Below are 20,379 nucleotides of genomic sequence, written 5' to 3'. Positions count from 1 at the left end.
ACTGGTATTGTACTGAATATTTAATTTTTTATGGCTTGTGAGTTCTAATTAGCCAGTCTAGATATTTGTATTTTTTTCCTCAATATGTTTCTGTTTTCACTCTATGTGCCTCTCGGTATTCCTTTATAGAAGCAACTCACCATTTGGCCAGAGGGCCCTTATAATTGCTTGTGTGGGTCAGCAGAAACTGTTGAATTATTCAACACAAGGCATGGGAGGCCTGCTGTTGAAGCTCTACAATGGCTATTGAGTGGTGCAGATAAAAACCTTTAAATAGCATGGGACAGTGAATGCAGGTCCTCTGCACCTGTTTTCCATGTCCACAGTGAGCAGGATTGCTTCCCAATAGTGGAAGTGTATTCTCTAAGGTAAAGTGCATTCTATCAGTATAGTACATTGCAGTGCTGTGCTGCTCTTTTAAAAACTGTTGGGAGGCTGAAAGTGCAAGCAGTCATGCACATGCAGCCTCCTGATGAGATGAATAATGCTTGCCCCCATAACCCTCAGGTGGTTCGGGTGCTGAACACTGCACAGCAAAGGACAGGAGTCCACCCTTCTTAATGGCGCTGTCCCAAACAAAATCAGGTCTAATTAAATGCTTTTTATTTGCACTTACGGTACAGCTGCAAGTCCTTATGGCAAACTTATCTTGTTTGTCTATAAGTAATCATGATGAGGATCATAGCGCTTTTGGTTATTGCTAAGCAAATAGCAAGCAAAAATCAGCAGCTAAAAATAACCACAACTGCATAGTACTTGATAAAACATGTGCAAAAAAGCAAAGATTCAGAGAACTTTAAAAAAGTAGTCTCATACTACCACCTTCTGGTCAGATGGCCAACTTCTTCAGCAGGCACTAAGCTGAATAATTTATCAGGGATAGTCAGGAGTGAGGTCATTAAAATTTTAAGCATTTCATCAGTTTCAGGTATGGATGCATACACACTATACAACTGAAAAATTGAAAGCAATTAAAAAACTCTTAAAATCATACAACTGAAAAGAAAATAGAAACAATATAGCCAGTCCTTCTGGTGTCAAGCATGTTCTCTCACCTCTTCTTGTGACTTTGAAGACCTTGAGCCCAGTTGGAGCCATTGCCAGTGTTCATATTCATATTTAGCAAAACCTTATTTTCCTCTTCCAGTTACCATGAGTTTGTGTGTGGCACAAGGAGTGGAATTAATTATCTTGTCAGACCTATGCTCTTGCTGCCTGTAATCCAACCTCCTGTCACCAATCCAATGTCTTATATATGCAATTACCCCTTTATATTGCTGACTTGGTATTTAGAATAGCTTTCAAAACCATCTATTTCTTTATAGCCACGTTGCAACTTTTAATAAAATAAATGACAAACCCTCAATATGTGTAAAAGATGTTTGAGACATTATGCACTCTAGTTCTGCCTTCTAGTTTTCATAAACAGCTAGTTCTCGTTACCATCCTCATGTATGCAAGAACATGTTTGGGGGTTCAGTTTCTTTCAGTGCAGCCCTAAACCTAATTACATTCTTCTAAGTCCATGGAAATCAGTGGACTTAAATTTATCACTAACTCTGCTAAGGGTTTCAGTTTGTCAGTCTACCATGACCAGGAAATAGATATAGGATGGAGCATTACAGAAACAAGAGCAGAGCTATCCAAATATCTGTCAGTTCTATATGGGACAATGAAAATGAATCTGTAATCTGTTACACAGTTGTTGTGAAGAAGTCCTTCTGTTCAAGACATTGAACACATCAGGGCAAGGAAGGGATTTAGCCGCTTCCTCCAACAGAATCTCTTTCCTTTTTCATATGGCATTTTCATCTATGGGAAACAAGTTATTCCTCTGCTTAGAGCAGAGGGTATCTCATGTCCCCGGGCACATGCCAATCCGCCACGTGGGGGTCAGTCCTCTCCCCATGTGGGGTTTCCATGCTAGTTTATTTATTTATTTATTTATTTATTTATTATATTTGTATACCGCCCTCCCCGAAGGCTCAGGGCGGTTTCCAACAACATAAAAATTTAAAACATCATAAATATAAGTTAATTAAAATACATAAAATATTGAAATCCAGGAGGATGGCTTCAACTTTTCATTCTATCTCTATTCCCCTTTTATGAACCCTTACCGTGGAGAGCCAGATAGTTTACCCGGTATTATTGGCAAGTTGATATCATCCCGCTGTGCTACAAACGCCTGGCGGAACAGGTCCGGCTTTTACAGGCTCCCATGCGGAAACTTTGTAAATCCCGCAGGGCCCTGATCTCACCTGGAAGGCCTAATGTTCCACCAGGTAGGCCAGAGTCGTAAAAGCCCTGAAACCCTTGTAGGAGGCCAGCCGGATCGCCTTTGGGGCCAGGGATCACCAGTAGGTCCGCCTCCCGATGCGAACGGAGGGGCCTAGAAGGGCGATATAGGGAGAGACGGTCCCTTAGAGTATGCAGGGCCATAGGCCACTTAATGGCTTTTAAAGGTCAAAAACCAAAACTTTAAACATGACCCGGTACTCGACGTCGGCAGCCAGTGCGCAGTTGGTATAGGACCGAGTAATCCGGTTCCCTTGCTGCTGTTCGAAAGGAGTCTGGCTGCCGCGATTCTGTACGAAGTTTCAGTTCAAAGCCTCGGATCATGGCCAAAGGTGCAAGCCAGAGCTGTAGAGCGAGTTACAGTAGTCTAATTCTAGAGGTGACCGCGGCATGGACTCAAGGAAGTGGCCAGATCGGTGAACCGAGGAGAATACTGGGCCAGTTGCCGTGCCTCGCCGCAGATGGTAAAAGCTGCTCATGGGCTGCCTGGGTGACCTGGGCCACCAACGATAGAGATGGATCCAGAGTTCTGCAATCTTGGTGAAACAAGGACGAGCAGTTAATTTTAACGCCTCTCGGCCAAGAAGGGTAGGCAGGCCAAAGCGCCACCGGACACTCCCCCCGGCTCCAGCCACAGGACCTCCGTCTTGAGTGGGGATTCAACTTCAGTCGACTTGCACTCAACCAACCAGCCACAGTATCAAATAAGATCAACGGCTGGAGAGCATCGAAGGGGCCGCAGGTCGGGCTGCCCTTTCCATTGTGAACGGGCAAGAGCTGGGTGTCATCAGCGTATTGGCATTCTTGGACACCGCAGCCCAAAACTCCGAACTAGACTACACCAGGGGTGCATGTAGATATTAAAGCATCGAGGAGAGTATGAATCGCCTTCCCGCGGCACCCCACACATAATAATGGGGCGACACGCTTGGAGATCTCGCTAATTCCCGATGCCACCTGCTGTCCCCGATCACCGAGGAACGAAAGATCACTACCAATTTAAGGCTGAATCTCGAATCCCCGGACATACCACAGCGCAGGCGGTGGACTCAAAAGGTCGTGTCGGTCTACTGCATATCAACAGCTTGCGGTGAGATCTAACACAACACCAACAACGCCCGAACCGCTTCTGTCCAAAAAAGTAATCGATGGGAATTAGATCGCCCACTGAAGACAGTGACCAGCACCGTCTTTCGGTCCCATGACCAGCGCTGAAGCCAGACTGGAAGCGGGATCCGCACGCTTGTGAAGAATCATCCAGGAATCGCTGGAGCTGAAAGCCGCCACCGCTTCGCTTTCAATTACCTTCCTGCCCAAGAAATGGCAAATTAGAAACTGGGCTGCAATTGGCCGTGATCTCCAGGATCTAAGATGCGGTCTTTTTAGGAGAGGCCGGACCACTGCCTCTTTAAGCCGTACCTCAGGAAAATTCCTTGCTCAAGGGAACAGTTGACTATATTCAACAGGTGGCTCCGAAGCTCCTCCCTGCCGGCTTTCACCTCAACCAGGAAGGGCACGCGGTCAAAAGCCGTACAAGTGGTAGATCGTATAACATCCGAGGATCCTGCTCAACATTCGTTGGGTCAAAGAGTAAGCTGAAGTGGTCCTAAGAAAGGACCCAAAGACGCGCTCCAGGGGCCTCTAGTCTGCCACATAAATCCATTATCAATAGTGCGGCAGGGAGGGGATTGGCGGAGGGTCAGGGACTTTGTTGTGTGTGAAGTAGTTCCTCGCAAAAGCCTCTACAGCCTAATGCCAACCGTCAGTCTCTTTTGGACCTATCGAAGAAGAGGTCGCTCAACGTCCCAATTTCACACGAAACAATTGTGCTGGTAGCGAACTAGCAGATTCAATAAGCGGAAGCAAAGTATGCCCGCCAGTCTCCTTCACAGCACTCTCATAGAGGACTTCATAAACGATCGATATGAGTGTCTTGACCCCTGCGTCGAAGTACCCGCCGCCACCCTCGCTCAAGCCGTCTTCCAGTTCCCTTTTCATCTTCCTCCCTGGCTCCTCGGTGTACCAAGGAGCCGGGCTTGATGCGGGCACGGAGGAGGACGGCTTTGGAGTTGTGAGCGAGTACTGTTGACGAAGCTTCAGAGAGATCCTGGTGTCCCAGCTCTCTACCAGCTCATCTAGAGTAGCCAGTGGGCTTTGGGAGTCTTCAGTAGAGCATTTTGGAACTGTTCTGGTTCCATTAGTCTCCGCGGTAGACTAAAATATGCCCGTCGCCTAGACGAGGGGGTAAGCATAGGAGCATCAATCCGAGCCTTCAGGACATAGTGGTCAGACCACGGCACTCTTTCTACAGAGGATAAGACCACATGCACACCTGCCGCGAAGACTAGGTCCAGAGTGTGGCCTCCTTGATGAGTAGGGACACCAGTATTTATAAGAGAGAGGCCTAGCGTCGCCATGGATGACACTAGATCAGCGGCCACTGACGAGTTCTCTCCTGCAGTGCGATGTGGCACAGCACCCTGGCTGGCACCTGGTGGCTCTCCCAATGCCAGGGCGCAGGTCACCGGTTGAGTTTATCGCTGTGGCTGCAGGCCAGCTCCCGCCCACCCCAGGGAGGCTAGGGAGGGCAGAAACTGGCCCACCGCCAAGGTGTACTCTTGAGCTGCCAAGCCCTGCCCCCTGGCCTCCCTGCAGGCTGACTGCTGCCCTCCCCAGGGAGGTTGGGAGCAGGGCCCAGCAGCCCAGGTGGGCAGCCCAGGCAGGAACCCAGTGGCAGACTGGCCCCTGGAGGGCAGGAGCTAGTCTGCTGCTGCAGCACTCGCCCAAACATCCCACCCAAGCCGACTGCTGCTGACCCCCCCCCCCCGCACCAGCCTCCCTGAGGAAGGCAGGAGCTGACCTAATTATTTGATTTATAAACTATTCTCCTACAATGGGTAGGGCTCAGAGCACAACATTATATACAATTAGGTATAAAAATGTTGAAACTGGAGTTCCTACAGCATGATGCCCTTCTCTTTTTAACCCTGTGGGTAGGTTAGGTATTAGCAAGACTGGGATACTATGAAGGAATAAAAGAAAGCATACCCTAATCTATCTAGGCCAACTGACAGACTTTCACAGAGAAGCATAAATCTGTCATACAGAAACAGGTTAGATCTTCTTCTCATGGCTAGGTCGGTGATTTAGAAAACCAAACAAAATCCTTCACAATCTGATAAGTTTCCAACTTAAAGTGTCTTGCTACAGCAAGTATATGGCATATAAATGTTAGGTGTAGCACAACACTGCTTTTATTTGTCACCTACTTTGGGTTTATAAATATTTTAAATAATTAAATGAATGAATTAAAAGTTTAATACTAATGTCTGTCCTGCACAGGAGGCTGGTAATCCCTAACCATTATAAGAGCAGGGATGGAACTGGCAACCTCATTATGCACCCCAAAAGATTCATGAAATACAAAGCTCTTCCTCTACTCCTGTGTGTGTCATTCCTGGTTTAGAAATAAATTATAAAGTTTCTGATCACATTTGACCCTTTGAAAACTCTTAATGCCAGAAATCTGTCCCTAATATTCATTTGAACCTCATTTCACTTTGTTTTTCTCCCTTTTGAAGTAAATAGAACTCTCCTTTTCGGCATAAATCAGCATTCCTCTAGATATATCTACTCTTTTAATCTAAGCTACAGTATTTTAATGCATTATGGAAACAACACTGTGGCCTTTGTTCTCCAAATGTCATAGTGCAACTTCTGTAATATGCATCCTTGAAATAAAGTTGCAAATTTAGGTCTAATTTTATTATATTTAAAGGCAAACCTTTTATTTAGCCACTCAAATACAGACTGTTTGTATGGTTGTTTGCTATTGGTTTGCTAGAGAACTGTTAGCTTCTGCCACTGAAATTGGGTCCTCATGCCTGGCAGCCAGCCAGCAGGGGCATACTGCCCAGGGGGACATATGGGGTCAAATATCCCTGGGCGGAGGCCATTTAGTCATGTGGGGGCAGAAAATTGCCCCCCACACTTTAAGCCACCAGCCAGCCCCACTTGAAGGCGGGCAGGTACAGGGACAGCAGTTGGGCCGCCTGTCAGCTTCAGCAGGAGAGGAATGCGCTTGGACCTGCTCCCTCAGCGGAGGTGCCTCCTGCTCTCTCCAGCTGAAGCCGAGGATCTGGATGGTGTTGGCTGCTTTTCCCACCCAGTGTGGATGCCCTCAGGAGGGAAGACAGCCTGGCAGGCAGGAACCCCACTCCCCGCCCTAGCAAGCAGAGGGCCTGGCTATTGGGCCATTGGAGGGGAGCTGCTGCAGGCCTGCTGGTGACCAGCAATGATGCCCCCACCACTGCACGTGGCCTCTCTGTCACCCAGCGGGAAGAAGCCTGGCTGAGCCCCCCATGACCCTGCCCCCCCCAGCTGAAGTGCTGCACAGCCCTGCCAAGTGACCCCCTTTCCCAGTCTGAAGTGGGCAGCTGGAGCCCTGCTTCCCCCCACCATCTGGCTAGGTCACCAACACCTAGGCTATGGGCAGGAAGTACCTACTGGTCTGGAGCAGTGTATTATTCTGTGAACTAGGTTACTGAACAGGAAGGGCCACACCTCTACCCTCAAAGCGTGGCCATGCTGAGACACAGCCACCATTGTGGGAGGGAAAAGGGGCCCGGCGAGGGCTTCAAGGCCCAATCTGAGCATGCGCAGTTGATCCACGTATGCGCAAAGGGCTGGGCGGCCTCAGGCATGCCCAGAGGGCCGGCTGCAAGGGAGATGTGCTCTCGCGAGGCGCAGGAACACATCATCAGAGTGGGTCTGAGGCAGAGCCTATAAAAGGCCCTGCCTTGTGGCTCAGGGCCCACTCTGCTGCCAAATGTCGAGGGATTTTCCCACCCACCCGATCCCTGTATTTATGGGAATGTTTAGTTGCAATTTTATTGTCATAGTGGTTTGCGGGTTGTGCATGGGGGGTGATCTGCTGGCAAGGGGGGCTGGGGGAGCTCTCCTGTTTATTACACTTCCTTAAGAGGCAGGGGTGGAGCAAGCCTATGATTGAAACACCCCACAGGGGGCTAAGGAGCTTGCGCCCCTAGCGGGGGTTGGAGAGGGGGCTCCAGTCATTGGCACTTCACCGTCTGGAATGTCCCACTCCAATCTTCCGCTTGGTTACATTTCTCCAGCAGGCGAGCTGGAGGAACTGGTTGTCCTCTGGGGGACAGCATTCGGGCTGCCCAGACGCTTGGATCACCTCCGGTGCTGCACCAATTTGCTTTCCTGTGCTTTCTGTTAATAAATTCTTTGGCTATGGCCAGTTTTCTTACCCACACTACATATATTGTCTGGCGTATTATTCTGTGAACTAGGTTACCGAGCAGTAAGGGCCACACCTCTACCTGCAATTGCCACTAATTTTGGAGAATTAAACTCATCTCCAGGGGGAAACCTCTTCCCCCTTCAACAGCCTGGCTTGTTTGGAAAACTGGCACACTTGCCAATTGGGAGGAACAGAACAGATGATTTAGGGATCCTTATGTGAATCACGGTCAAGCAAGTGAAGTACTGTATATACTCACGCATAAGCTGAGTTTTTTAGCCCATTTTCCAGGCTGAAAAATGCCTCCTCAGCTTATACACGAGTCACAGAGGCTGCCCAGCTGGCTGGGGAAGAGGGGAGATCTTCCTCTCTTCCCCAGCCAGCCCAGCGACCTCCGTGCAAGGGACGAGCCCAAGCCAGCAGCCCCAGATGAGGGCTGCTGACTTGGGCACCCCTTGTTTCCACGGAGGCTGCTCAGCTGGCTGGGGAAAAGGGGAGATCTTCCCCAGCCAGCCCAGTGACCTCCGTGCAAGTGAGGAGCCCAGGCCAGCAGCCCCAGTCTGTTGTTCAATACGTTGAGCCCTTGGGGGGGGGGGAGGAGGGCAGTATCCAAATCCAATAAACTAAACTAACTAAGCTGCTGCATTTTCCACCCTCAGCTTATAGACGAGTCAATAAGTTTCCCCAGGTTTTGGTGGTAAATATAGGTGCCTCAGCTTATACATGGGTCGGCTTATACATGAGTATATATGGTATCTCTAATAAGTAACCCTTAACCATTAAACAACCAGCCAAAGCACAGTTTAGAATGTATTTATGGAAATATAGGGATACAGGAATTGCAAAAGTACTCAAGTGTAAGAACAGTGAAATGGTTGTATTTAGATTAGAAGAATGTGTGTATACTGGATTTGAAGGAGAAAGTAAGAGTTACATGAGAGAGAAAAGAAAAACAAAGCAAAACCAAGTCCCTGCTGAATGAGAATTCTGCATGAGAAAATAGCTGCAAAGAGAAGTGGGAAAGAAAGATTTAAAGAAGTGGAAAGGAGTGTGGGAGAGCTTTCCAGAAAGGTAGCAGAAGGTGATTATATCCAGGCAGGGTTGAGACTTCACCCATGCCTGAGGCAAGGTGGGAGGAGAGATTCAGGCAAGGTCAGTAAAAAGTAATTAAGTCCACCTGCCTGCTTGATAGTAATGAGATTTTGTAATCTGGGATCAACTGCTTGATAGTAATTACATTTTGAAACTTTACATTTGCTGATATACCTAGTTTTGCAAGCCGCTGTGGTAATGGAAAGGTATGGAAATTCCCATCAGTAAATCACCCTCCCACCCAAAGTTTTGGCCATTCATTAGCAGATCCTGAGAAGAACCTTCTCCAAAGCATGGCATTGCTGTCTCCAAAAATGTCTGTGAGGTGAATTTAGCTAGGAGTCAGGGCAAATAGCACACGTCTAGATAGGGAGTCTTTGGCAACAGTTCCTAGTACTATTTATGGGAAGATATTTGTGCTGCAGTATAATATAGATCTAGTGAAATCTAGTCTCATTTTTTAGATTCCTACACAAAATAAATGTTGTCATTATCTAATTGCTTCTTTAAGATATAGAAGAAAAAGAGTTGTTTTTTGTACTCTACCTTTAAGGAGTCTTAAAGCAGCCTTCAATTATCTTCCCTTCCCTTCCTTAGACACCTTATGAGCTGGATGGGACTGACAGAGTTCTGAGAGAACTGTGACTAACCCAAGGTCACTCAGAGGCTTCTGGCTAACCAGATTAGTGTCCACCACACATGTAGAGGAGTAGGGAATCAAACCCGGTTTTCTAGGTAAGAGTCCACCACTCTCAACCACTATGTTATGCATCTGGAAGTTACAAATATCTGAGGCTCCATTTAATAGTGTCTATTTTTATGTATTAAGATCAACTTATTCCAATGAAGGGGAAATCTTCATGAAGCCTTTGAAACACAGTTTTATTTACAGACAACATTCATGTACCATGGGATATATATTCCCAAGACATTATAAACACCCCTTTATTCATCACAATTGTAATTATTATTGCAGTTCTGTCAATGATCCAAAAGGTGTCACTATCTGAATTACTTCTATTTTAATTCTTTCACAGCTTACGCAAAGAATTTAGAAGACACTTACAGATGTGGATACTATTAACTCTCCTGTATAATTTTTAGAATATTTACCAGCATTCTGCAATTCTCTTTTTGATACCTATCTGTAATGGAGATCTGAAGAATTAACACCCCTTCCCTCATTTTTTAATGAAATGTCCTGTGTAAGAATGATTGACTGTGTCAGCTTGAAGCCAGGTTACACTCAGGGTTTAGAGGGATGTAACTCTGCTTAGGATGACATTGTTATAATATTAAGGCTGCAGTCACTTGCACTTTTTCCTAGAAGTGGTTTTCAGTTTCTGGTAGGCATAGACTGTATTTTCCTGTAGGAGCTAACATTTGTTGTGGAAGTGTAAATAAGTCTAAAAGTAACCCACAGCAGAAATCCAAAATAAAATAATTGAGTGCAATGCTTCACAACAGTTCAGAAATGTCCAAGGATGTCCACACCATGATTGCCTAGTAAAAGCTAAGATGTGTGCTTTTGCTTTTTCAGGAATGTTGAGTGAGGTCTGGGGAAAGGTCAGGAATCCTCCTTTCCTTAGTGATGAGTTGGAACCAATAACAGGCAGAACACAAGGGGATGGAGTATTGTTCTTGGTAAATTCACTGTCTCGCCAGGGAAATGACAATGACAAGGAGGAAATTCTTCCCCTAACTCAGGAACCGTGTGGTAAGCCAAGATAAAGTGAACAGTTGCTAATTTGAGTATAAAAGCAGGAAATGTGACACACTGATTTCCTTTCATTCTAACAAAACAATGTGAAGGAATATGTGAGGGCATTTTTTTTCCAAGTGAAGTCTCAACTAAGTCAGAAACCAAGTGCTCTGCTGTGGATTCCCAGTTTTAATATTTTTATGATTTTGAATGTTATGGATACCAACAGCACTAGTTCTGAGAGTCCATGGCCACCCAATTTCTGGAGTAAGTACTTTTAGTATGTCCTATTCAGAAATATGTAAAAGAGAATATCTCTCTTAGTTCTCTTTCACTGTGTTATGGTTGGGTTACTTATTAACACAATCTCTTTCCACAACTATGAACTTTTATAGTTATACTTTTTATAATAGACATATCTGAAAACTAACAAACCAAATGTATAGTGTTGATTCTCTGTTCTCCAAGCTAAATATCATTTGATAAACTGAAACTGTGGGCTGTAATTAATCTGCAGTGGGAGGGGGAAATCAGTGAAAAATTGCCAGGTTAGTTTGGATCAGCATAGGTTGCCAGTGGGTTTTCTAGCAGAGGAAGATTTAAAGCTGGATCTCTGTAGTGTAAGGCTAGCAAAGTAACTACTACACTGCAATGGCTCTTTGGGTGGGGCTTCCCTTTCTAGTCAAACTCCAAGCATATCCACCCAATGTTGATCAAATTATTCTAGCTGCTTCACTGCAGGAGGCAGGATTAAGAACTGAGTCAGCAGCCTATTGTTTGGTGCAGGGAAGCCTTAGTTGCCCCCTTTCCCCTTAACATTAGAACTCCTAATGCTATTGTTTTCTTTATGGGATACTAGCTGCTCTCTCCCTCTCTTCCCTATGTGAATAGATTCAAAAAGCACTTATTTGGTTTTGGGCACATACTTTGTTGATTTCTGGCTCCCATTCTTCAATGATACAGTCACTTTCAAAACCCACATATTATCTATGATGCTTGTTAGGGCCAATTGTCACAAAATGAAATCCATGTGTTTGTTGGGAGACTATGAGAAGTCATGTGGTGGGAGGTTTGTGCATCCTGGTAATTTTTTTCATCTTAATCTATAAGAACTAAAGCTTTGGCAAGTTATTCAAAACCATCCTTCTATATGCAAGCAGACGTGGCAACTGCATGAGAAGTACTTGATTGGAGCAAACATGGTAGACTCCATCAATAGTCTGATATAAACCTGCCTGACTAGCACTGGATAGAAGTAACCAGACTTCCCCTCCCTTAAAAGTTTGGTTTACCGGTGCCCCTACTTGTCTGCAAATGCAAACGGGCAACATACTCAAAGCTCATCTCAGCTACAGAATCCAATCATGTTCATATATCTGAAGTTTTTATTTCACCAATATTTTAATTTTTATCAATATATTACAAATGTGACAATCCCCAGAAAAAGAATATGAAAGGAAAAATAATAAGTATGTCTGCCCAAAATTTCAATAAACCTCATTGACTGACCTCTCCATGAATTTGTCAGGACATGGAAGAAATGAGTTTCTACTTGTGTGAAAAAGAGATGATTCAAACCTGATCTTAAGGCCCTTTGTCTGCATCCTGTTCAGATGTATGGTAGACTTGAATTGATTAGGTGATGCTGAGTGAAGCTGGCTGAAATACTGTTGAAAACTGACACACAATTGCATCTGTAGATGCATTTAATTAAGTTGAAAAGATAGAAGCCAGAATTTCTGAACTATCATGCTTGATATGTAGAATGTTACACTGAAGAAAATATACCATATTGTTAAATGACTATTTCTATTTTGTGATATATAAAAGGGGCTTCCTTCTCTAATTTGTAAAAATCCGAGAAGAAGAATTTAGTCTGCCAGTAAAAAGCCGTAGGAGGGGACAATACTCTTTCCAGGTCTATTTCCAGGGCCCTTTCCAAGTCTATTTTGGCCTTTGAAGGAGGCCTGAGTAGGGTTGCCAACTCTAGGTTGGGTATTTCTTTGGAGACATTGTGGTACAGTCTGAGATGGACAGGGTTTGGGGAGGGAAGACGCCTAAGCAGGATATAATGCCACAGAGTCCACCCTCCAAAATAGTTGGAGTAGATCTCTATCATCTGGAGTTCAGTTGCAATTCCAGGGGATCACCCAGTCCCACCTGGAGGTTAGCAACCTCTGGGTGACTTCATACCACTAAACTTCCATCACTCAACTAGGCATGGCTGCTTACTGTTCAAAAGAAGCTAACCTATGAAAATCAGCGTGCTGAAGAAGTTAAAGCTTTAGAACTGGGTCTGCAAGACCCAGGTTCAAATTCTCAGTTTGCTGTGAAGGTGCACTGGGTGATTGTGAAGCAGTCACATACTTTCAGCCTAACATATCTTGTGTGTACACAAAAAGAAGAGGAGATTAATCTAATCTGCTTTCATCCCCACAGTGGAAAAAGACAGTACTTTTCCAAGGCAGAGACAGTGGGGGAGTAAAGGATTTGGAAAACTTAAGGAGAGGCAGATAAGGGCAGGTTGGCTGTTGGGTTGGAAGAGATAAAATTCCCAGCTCCAGGTTGGGAAATTCCTGGAGATTTGAGGAGTGGAGCCTGGGAAGGAGAGGGTTTGAGGAGGGCAGATTTTGGAAGGCTATTTTACCACAGACCCAACCCTCCAAAGCAGCCATTTCCTCCAGGGGAACTGGCATCACCAACCTCCTTGTGAAGTCTGGAGATATCCCAGAATTACAGCTGGTCTCCTGATGACAGAGATTAATTTCCCTGACAAAAAGGGCTGCTTTGGAGGGTGGACTCTATGGCATTATGTCCTGCTGAGGTTGCTTCCCTCCCTGAACCTCAACCTCCCAAGGCTCCCTTCCCGCAATTTCCAGGAATTTCCCAACCTATAGCTGGCAACCTTAAGTGGTGCTGATCATTGTAGTTGGTATATCTATTGTAGAGCTGCCACCACCACTGCTGCTGTGGGGCAGGGCATGGCAGGGCAGGGCGGGGGAAGGTGGGTGGCCAGGATAATGATGAGGACAGAAAGAGAGAGTGATGGAATATGGGCAGAAAGAGAGAGAAAGAGTGATGGGAATGGAGAACAGCAAAAGATAAAGGATGATGAAACCTAATGGTTTCAGGACATGTGCTGGAATTAAACCATGTATTGATCTACTATGGTGGCATAAGAAAAATAAAGGGCATGTGCTCCAGGGCTTTAGCATCATCCTAAATATTAGAGTCACTGTGCTGTAGTGCAGTCATCCCAAACTTTGTTGCAATTGTTGAGTACTTTTTGGAATTTTGAGAATGTTAGTGTGTGCCATCAGAAAGTGGCTGCCATGAGGGGAAACAATCACAGTAAGGCTGCCACAAGTCTGGGCCCAACAGTAACATGTTGGCAGGTACCACAAAATATTAGAAGGTTTCAAGCCAACAATCCTCCTATGTCAGATATGGTTGTTTCCAAATGGGTATTCCCTGCAGGAATGAAGGTCATGTCTCCTGGATTTGTCTGAAGCATCTTCTACTACAGTGAAACAAATGAAGGTCAGGATTGGCTCCTTGTTTTGGGGAAGAGATGGAAAATGAAAGTGAGCACTAGAAAATAAAATTAGTGGATGCCATATTCCCCATGACAACCATGTTGGGGAATTGCTTATGTAATAGAGTGGCAGGGTGCTTTTACACATACCAAATAATGCACTTTAAAGTCACTTTCAGTACACTTTGCAGCTGGATTTTACTATGTGAAATGGCAAAATCCACTTGCACACAATAAAGTGCATTGGAAGTGCTCATTTATAATCTAACACTCTTATTAATGTGAATGGACATAGATGTATAGAAAAGTTTTTTTTTTTAAAAAGAGGCAACTTATGAGTTTCTAGAATTTTACCACTGGCAATCCAATACTTTACATGTTTATTTAGAAGTTGAGTTTGTTTGTCAATAATTCTGGTGCTTTTGTTTTTGCTTTCGGTGATATGAGATGTAGTAAGAATTCAAATACAAAATGGGAAGGATTATGGTTACAATGGCAGACAAATACATTCTTATACCATTAATAAACGAATACTGGACTCGCAGTAATTCATGCTAAGGCAGAAATCAGCATTATTATGAATGTTCTGGAAACATTGACTCACATATGGTAGGAAATGGACAATTTGTGATGTCATTATCCCTGCCCCCCAATTGCATAGCTTTTCTTCTCAGCCATATTTCCACCGTGCTCATTCTTTCCTCACAAAGCCATGCCTAAGCAAAATGATCTGGAAAGACAGCGTTGATCAAATTCCTGATGTATTTTGCAAACGTTATTGCATGATATTTTGTTAATTGCTGCTCCTGTTGAATTTCCTTTTTGCAAAGGAACACCTGAAGCCACTTGGCTCCTCCTCAGGCGTTCTACTTGCCAACATTGCAATGGCTGCATTAAGTGGTGGCTGATCAACAACTGCAGGAAACTGGAACATCCACCTCATTTAATTATGACTCTTAGTGCAAGTCATAAATCAAAGTCTGTTGAAATGTGGCACCATTTTCTTAGGAGATATCATTAGCCCTTGATTATGTTATTGTACTTTCTTTCCTGGCTAACTGTCTTCTGGCATAGTATGATTATTGTATGCAGTATTGCATGTTAACCTCCTGTTTATGAAACCTCAACTACACACACTCTTTCCCTTTCATGCTTCAGCAGTAGATTGACATCTAATAAAGTACTCCTTGATATACATGCTGTTTTTCTCTAATCATTCTTTTGAAACTATTCAGAATGTTTCAATAATATGCTCCCCCCCCCCGCTTGAACATAATTAAAATTCTAAGAAAGTTTAACTCCGAGGTAATTTCAGTTAAAAATATTTTAGTGACTATCACACTGAAAGGGTATATCACCACTTGGAACTATACAGTAGGAATGTAGTCTATTGGTTATGTTCCTATTCTGCTTTTCTTACATCACACAGCATACATAGGGTTGTTCAGCATAGAAACTGGCCAATTTCAGGTGGGTAGCTGTAGGAAATTCTAGTTCACTTATTGAATGGAAATTTGACTCTGGAAAGTTAATACTGTGAAAATCATACTGGCCTTTAGTGCTACTGGACTTGAATCATGCTGTCTGACCAGACTCAGACCTGCTTAGCTTTAGTAGGGTACCATCAAGTACCCTTAAATAATACCAGTATCATTACACAAAACATTTGTGTGGAAACAAGATTTTCAGGAAGTCTCTTCACTAGATCCCTCCTTTTACACCCTTATTAGGTTCAGGGTATTAAAGTCAAATGATAAAGTCACCATAAATCATATGTGACTTGACAGCACTTATGTACAAATGTGTGAACATACTATCCATAATTTCTTTGTTACAATGCTGATTCCTTTTCAAGAAATGTAGATACATATATACCCAAGGCTAGATACATATATACCCAAGAAATGTAGATACATATATACCCAAGCTTGGGTATACAATATATACCCAAGAAATGTAGATACATATATACCCAACGATGGAGCTTTTATGGGTTGCTGTTGTTTTAATTGTATAGTTTTGCTCCCGAACTTGTTTGTATTAGTTTTGTTGTACACCGCCCGGAGCCCCTCGGAGATAGGGCGGTATAAAAATCTAAATAATAAATAAATAGATAGATAGATATAAAATTAGAATTGCTGAAAAGAAATAAGTAGGAAATACAGATCAATTCAACAGAATTAAGGAAATAAATTAATAAACAATTTCTTCATGAAATATCTAGCTTAGCTTGAACACTTTCTGAAGGTCTTTTCCATGAAGTGAATTGGTAGGCAGGAGTGGAAGGTTCAGCATTCTCCTAAATTTGTTTAATTGCCTGTGGAAACTTTCTGTTTCCTTTTCGGTGGATATTTGGAATGATTTTAAAGCTTGGATATCTAAGCTGACATCTATCTATGTACATTTCCAGCTGAGAGAAATACTGTATCATTGCTGTGTTGGTCCAACGATATGTAACCCATCCACACATTGTCACTCTTACCACCCTGAAATTTTGCCAGTACAAAATCTGACAAAACTCTTTTGGCTTCCCTTGAAATTCCGGAACCCAGACACACGCACCAAAATTGGCTTAAATATCACCACAGGAAAAAGAAAGGATTGGATTTCCTGATCCCCAGTGTCTGTTCAGCAGGACTGTTTAATATTCTGCAGTGTGATAGTATTTATATTTCTACATATTTGATTTGCACAGGAAATGTCATTCACCAGTGCTGCCCAGTCAAAGGTCAATGGAAAAATCATTTCATTTTGTTGCTGCAATGAGGATCCTAATGAATCATGATGCAGTTCACCAATATTAAAAGCTTCTCAGAAATTTTAATCCATGAATGTTTACTCTTAAATCTATTTCACATTGGCCATAGTTCAACTTTGACTGCATCCAGATCTCAGTGGATGTTGGGCAAGCATTGTATTTTAGCAACCATTTGTCTCCTGGCTAGACTTGTCTGCAGAGGAAATTCCAGTTGCAGTTGACTGTGATAGTTTAATACTGCAACATCCAATAATGTGTCAATGTGGCCATTGTTATTATAGTCAGCATGAAACAGATGCATTTTTTTAAAAAAAAGACACCTCTCAAATTTGTATTAAATTTTTTCCTGTACATAAATAATAGCAGAGGAACACAAACATGTACTGTAATAAACATTACTTGGAGGCCAATCTGTAAATATAAATTTCATTCTCAGTACTGGACTGCAAAATGTAAGCTCCATTGAAGCAGTAAATTTTTTTTTTAATTCTCTGAGTTTTTATAAAGATATCATTTTGTGTATAATAACTAACCACACTGTTCTTTTTTCATTTTTAGATCAAATAATAATAGCATTTACAGTTTCTATGGTCATTGGACTTGTAATTGGAGGCACAATCTGGACTTTGTTTACTTGCCTGTCTAGTCGCAGAGCTAGTGCACATATTTCCCACTGGAGTACCTCATCCTCTAGCCGGCGTTCCAGAGTTTCCCATGGAAGTGCTGCTAACAGACCAGGATTTTACCGCAACAGCAGTTGTGAACGTCGCAGCAACCTCAGTTTGGCCAGTCTTACCTTCCAAAGGCAAGCTTCCTTAGACCAGACCAACTCCTTTCCAAGAAAATCAAGTTTCCGGGCCTCTACATTTCATCCTTTTCTTCAGTCCCCTCCACTTCCTGTAGAAACTGACAGTCAGCTGATAACACTGACACCCACCAGTACTACCACAACTGTTACTGGGAGCACCACCAACAGCCTAAGTCGTCCTGAATTTCACTGGCCCAATAATAGTCTTCGGGCCTGCCATTCTACGCAAACACCACCTCCTGCCTATGACACGATCATAAAGGCTTTTCTAGATTCTTGAGTTGGATTTTCAGAAACATAAAAGCATGAGGAAGAATCTTAGTTCTATTATTTTCTGTAGTCTCTGAAGATACCTGTGAAGATTCTCTTTCCAAAAAGGACATACTGTAGGAGACACAAATGACATTGATTTGATGGAAGGATGCACTGATAGTGTTCAAAGACCTTCCTTGCTTTGACTCACAAAGGGAGCACTTTGCACTGCATCCATATGTATTTATAGTTTATGCCTGCACTGTAATCATTGCCTTCAGTTTAAATGATGCAAACATTTTGCTGTCTTATGAACTGATACCTTTGGAAAAACAAACCAAAGCACACTTAAGAATGATGGAACTCCTTTGAACTGTGGAATCAATGTTGTTATTCTTTTTGTGACAATTTTTTTTTCTCTGCGGGGAGTTCTGCTTTTCAAATAGTTTCTTCCTATCACGTGTTTGTCAGTTGGCAGCAACCATATGTTATCTATAAGATGTTCAGGAATTCTTCTACGGACTTGATTTAAAATAATTGCATGTTGCGATCATCATTTGCCAGGTTTAGGACCTTTGATTTACATTCTTAGGAATCCAAAGCACAGTTAGATTAAGAAGTGGCTTACAGAACCAAAACCAAATCTATTTGTGGGTGCTAGCACAGGCTTAAGATCAAGGTATCCTCAGTGGGACCCATAGCGTAAAAGAAATGAGGCTTTCATATGCCTCTGAAATTCTCAGGTCCTTTGTGTAAAATGAGAAAGTAAAGACAATGAGTCTTTTTGCTGTTTATGGGGCCTCAGGAAACACAAATTTCACTGCCCTTAGGAGCAGCTTCAAGTATGGCATGTGTGTGAATAGATTCACTAATGACACTAAGTCACAGCCCAATTTTTTACATGATACTATTTTAAACCTATTGTATTCAGGAATGACAGTACTTTTCAATTAAGGCAGTAGCCAAGCCAAATGTTGATTTAGCAAGATTAGACTACGTAGGGCTCCTTTAAATACAATAGACATGCTAATTCTGTTTATGGATTTCAGATTTATGCACTAGGATTGTGGCACTCTCTATATCTGCAAAAGTTTTTTTTAGGCTAGGGATCATTTCAAGATGCTACACTAGAACTTAATAGTTGGTTAATTTCAATATTTTGCTTCTTGTTTTAAAATTGATCATATAAAATATGTCAGTTACTTGAAATACAAAAATATAACAAAGTCACAATAAAGAAAATAAAAATCCTAACAAACAGTAAGGTATGAGAAAGACATATCATTATTGCAGTGTTTAATGAGAAGAAATAAACTTATCTGAACAAGAGACCTAATGCCACCATGAAATTTCTCCTTCCAACCTATAATGACCATAACCTATTTCTAAATAAATGCATTTCTTATAACTCATCCTACCTAAACTCATATACAATATGAAATATTTCACACTATAATGATGTCCCATGTTCTAGAAAACTATCAAAAACAGGAGGTGAAAAAAGTTACACAAGTGTCTGGTAGCACCTTGGAAACTCATTGAAAACAGATTCAGACATAAATGTAGTACCTCTGTAATGCCTCTTCCATCGAAAGGGCTTTCCCTTTGTGCCTGAGATCCCTTGTGTGGAAACACCCAGGAGTAAACCTATATCCATCTATATTTATTTCATGGTAAAGCCTCAGCTCTATTCTATCACTCATTGTCCATCTAATCCTCATTGTGCTGAACATTTTAAAATTTGAATTTCCAAGTTTTTGAATGCTCCAGAGAGTGATATTTATTATTTTTCCATAAAGAAGTTCACAGACGTCAGTGCTTTTTGCATTGCGGCTCTTTAATTCCTATTAAAACAATTTGTTGTCTTTTTAAGCCTGCCATTCTGTGATCTAAAAAAAAATGCTGGTACCAGGGCAGGATATGGGCTGAGCTTTGTGCAGTTCAGAGCACATGACCATATAATACACATAACTGTCTTGATGTCCTGCCATCACTTGCCTGACCTTTCTCAGCTCAGCCAAACTTTTGGGGGAAGGAAGCACACACACACACACACACACCTCAGCATGCACATACAACATGCAAAGGGTGGAGCATGCCAGGGTTTCTTCCCTGGGTGCTGCTTGAGGAGGGCACTAGGCAGCCCAGAGGCACCACCACAATTCCTGCCCCCATCAAACAATTCAAGCAATTCAAGGCTGGGTCTGGGTCCAGCTGTGCTCCTGTTCCAAACTTCATGGCTGGGCTTGGTGGGGAAGGGGAACTAGTTTTAAACTGCGAACTCCACCTCAAAGCTTGCAGTTTAAATCTGGATGTGGACAGGTGGACGCAGGGACGTAGGTATAGATTTTTAATGGGGGGTTCAGGGGCAGGGCCATACCCCCACCCACCCCTGGGGCATGGCCAAGCCTCCCCAAGCCCCGCCCCAGCCCCAGTGCTTATTAAAGCAGCTCTCCAAGGCCAGGGACAGCAGACTTCCCTGCCCTGCCCTGCCCTGCCCTCTCCCAACCCCCCACCAGCTGGGCTCCCAGCCGGCACCCCCTTCTGCCCTTCCCTCTGGGCAGAGGCGTAATTAGGGGAAATGGAGCCCTGTGAAAAATCTGAGTTTTGCACACACACCCCCCGGGGCGGCCACTGTGATGCTAGAATCCACAGCATCACTTTT

General features: G+C 43.3%; 1 protein-coding gene across 1 annotated transcript; it reads left to right on the top strand.

Annotated features, from left to right (window-relative positions):
* The first annotated feature begins 10,482 nt into the window (after nucleotides 1-10,482).
* MYCT1 (MYC target 1) lies at nucleotides 10,483-19,043 on the top strand. Its single transcript, XM_048507504.1, has 2 exons — nucleotides 10,483-10,628; nucleotides 17,213-19,043. The coding sequence occupies exons 1-2, from the start codon at nucleotides 10,562-10,564 to the stop codon at nucleotides 17,740-17,742; spliced, it is 597 nt and encodes a 198-aa protein (XP_048363461.1). The 5' UTR covers nucleotides 10,483-10,561; the 3' UTR covers nucleotides 17,743-19,043.
* Nucleotides 19,044-20,379: the final 1,336 nt, after the last annotated feature.

The sequence above is a fragment of the Sphaerodactylus townsendi genome, linkage group LG01 (assembly GCF_021028975.2).
Source record: "Sphaerodactylus townsendi isolate TG3544 linkage group LG01, MPM_Stown_v2.3, whole genome shotgun sequence".
In the NCBI taxonomy this organism is placed as follows: Eukaryota; Metazoa; Chordata; class Lepidosauria; order Squamata; family Sphaerodactylidae; genus Sphaerodactylus; species Sphaerodactylus townsendi.
This window is presented reverse-complemented; position numbering and strand designations above follow the sequence as displayed.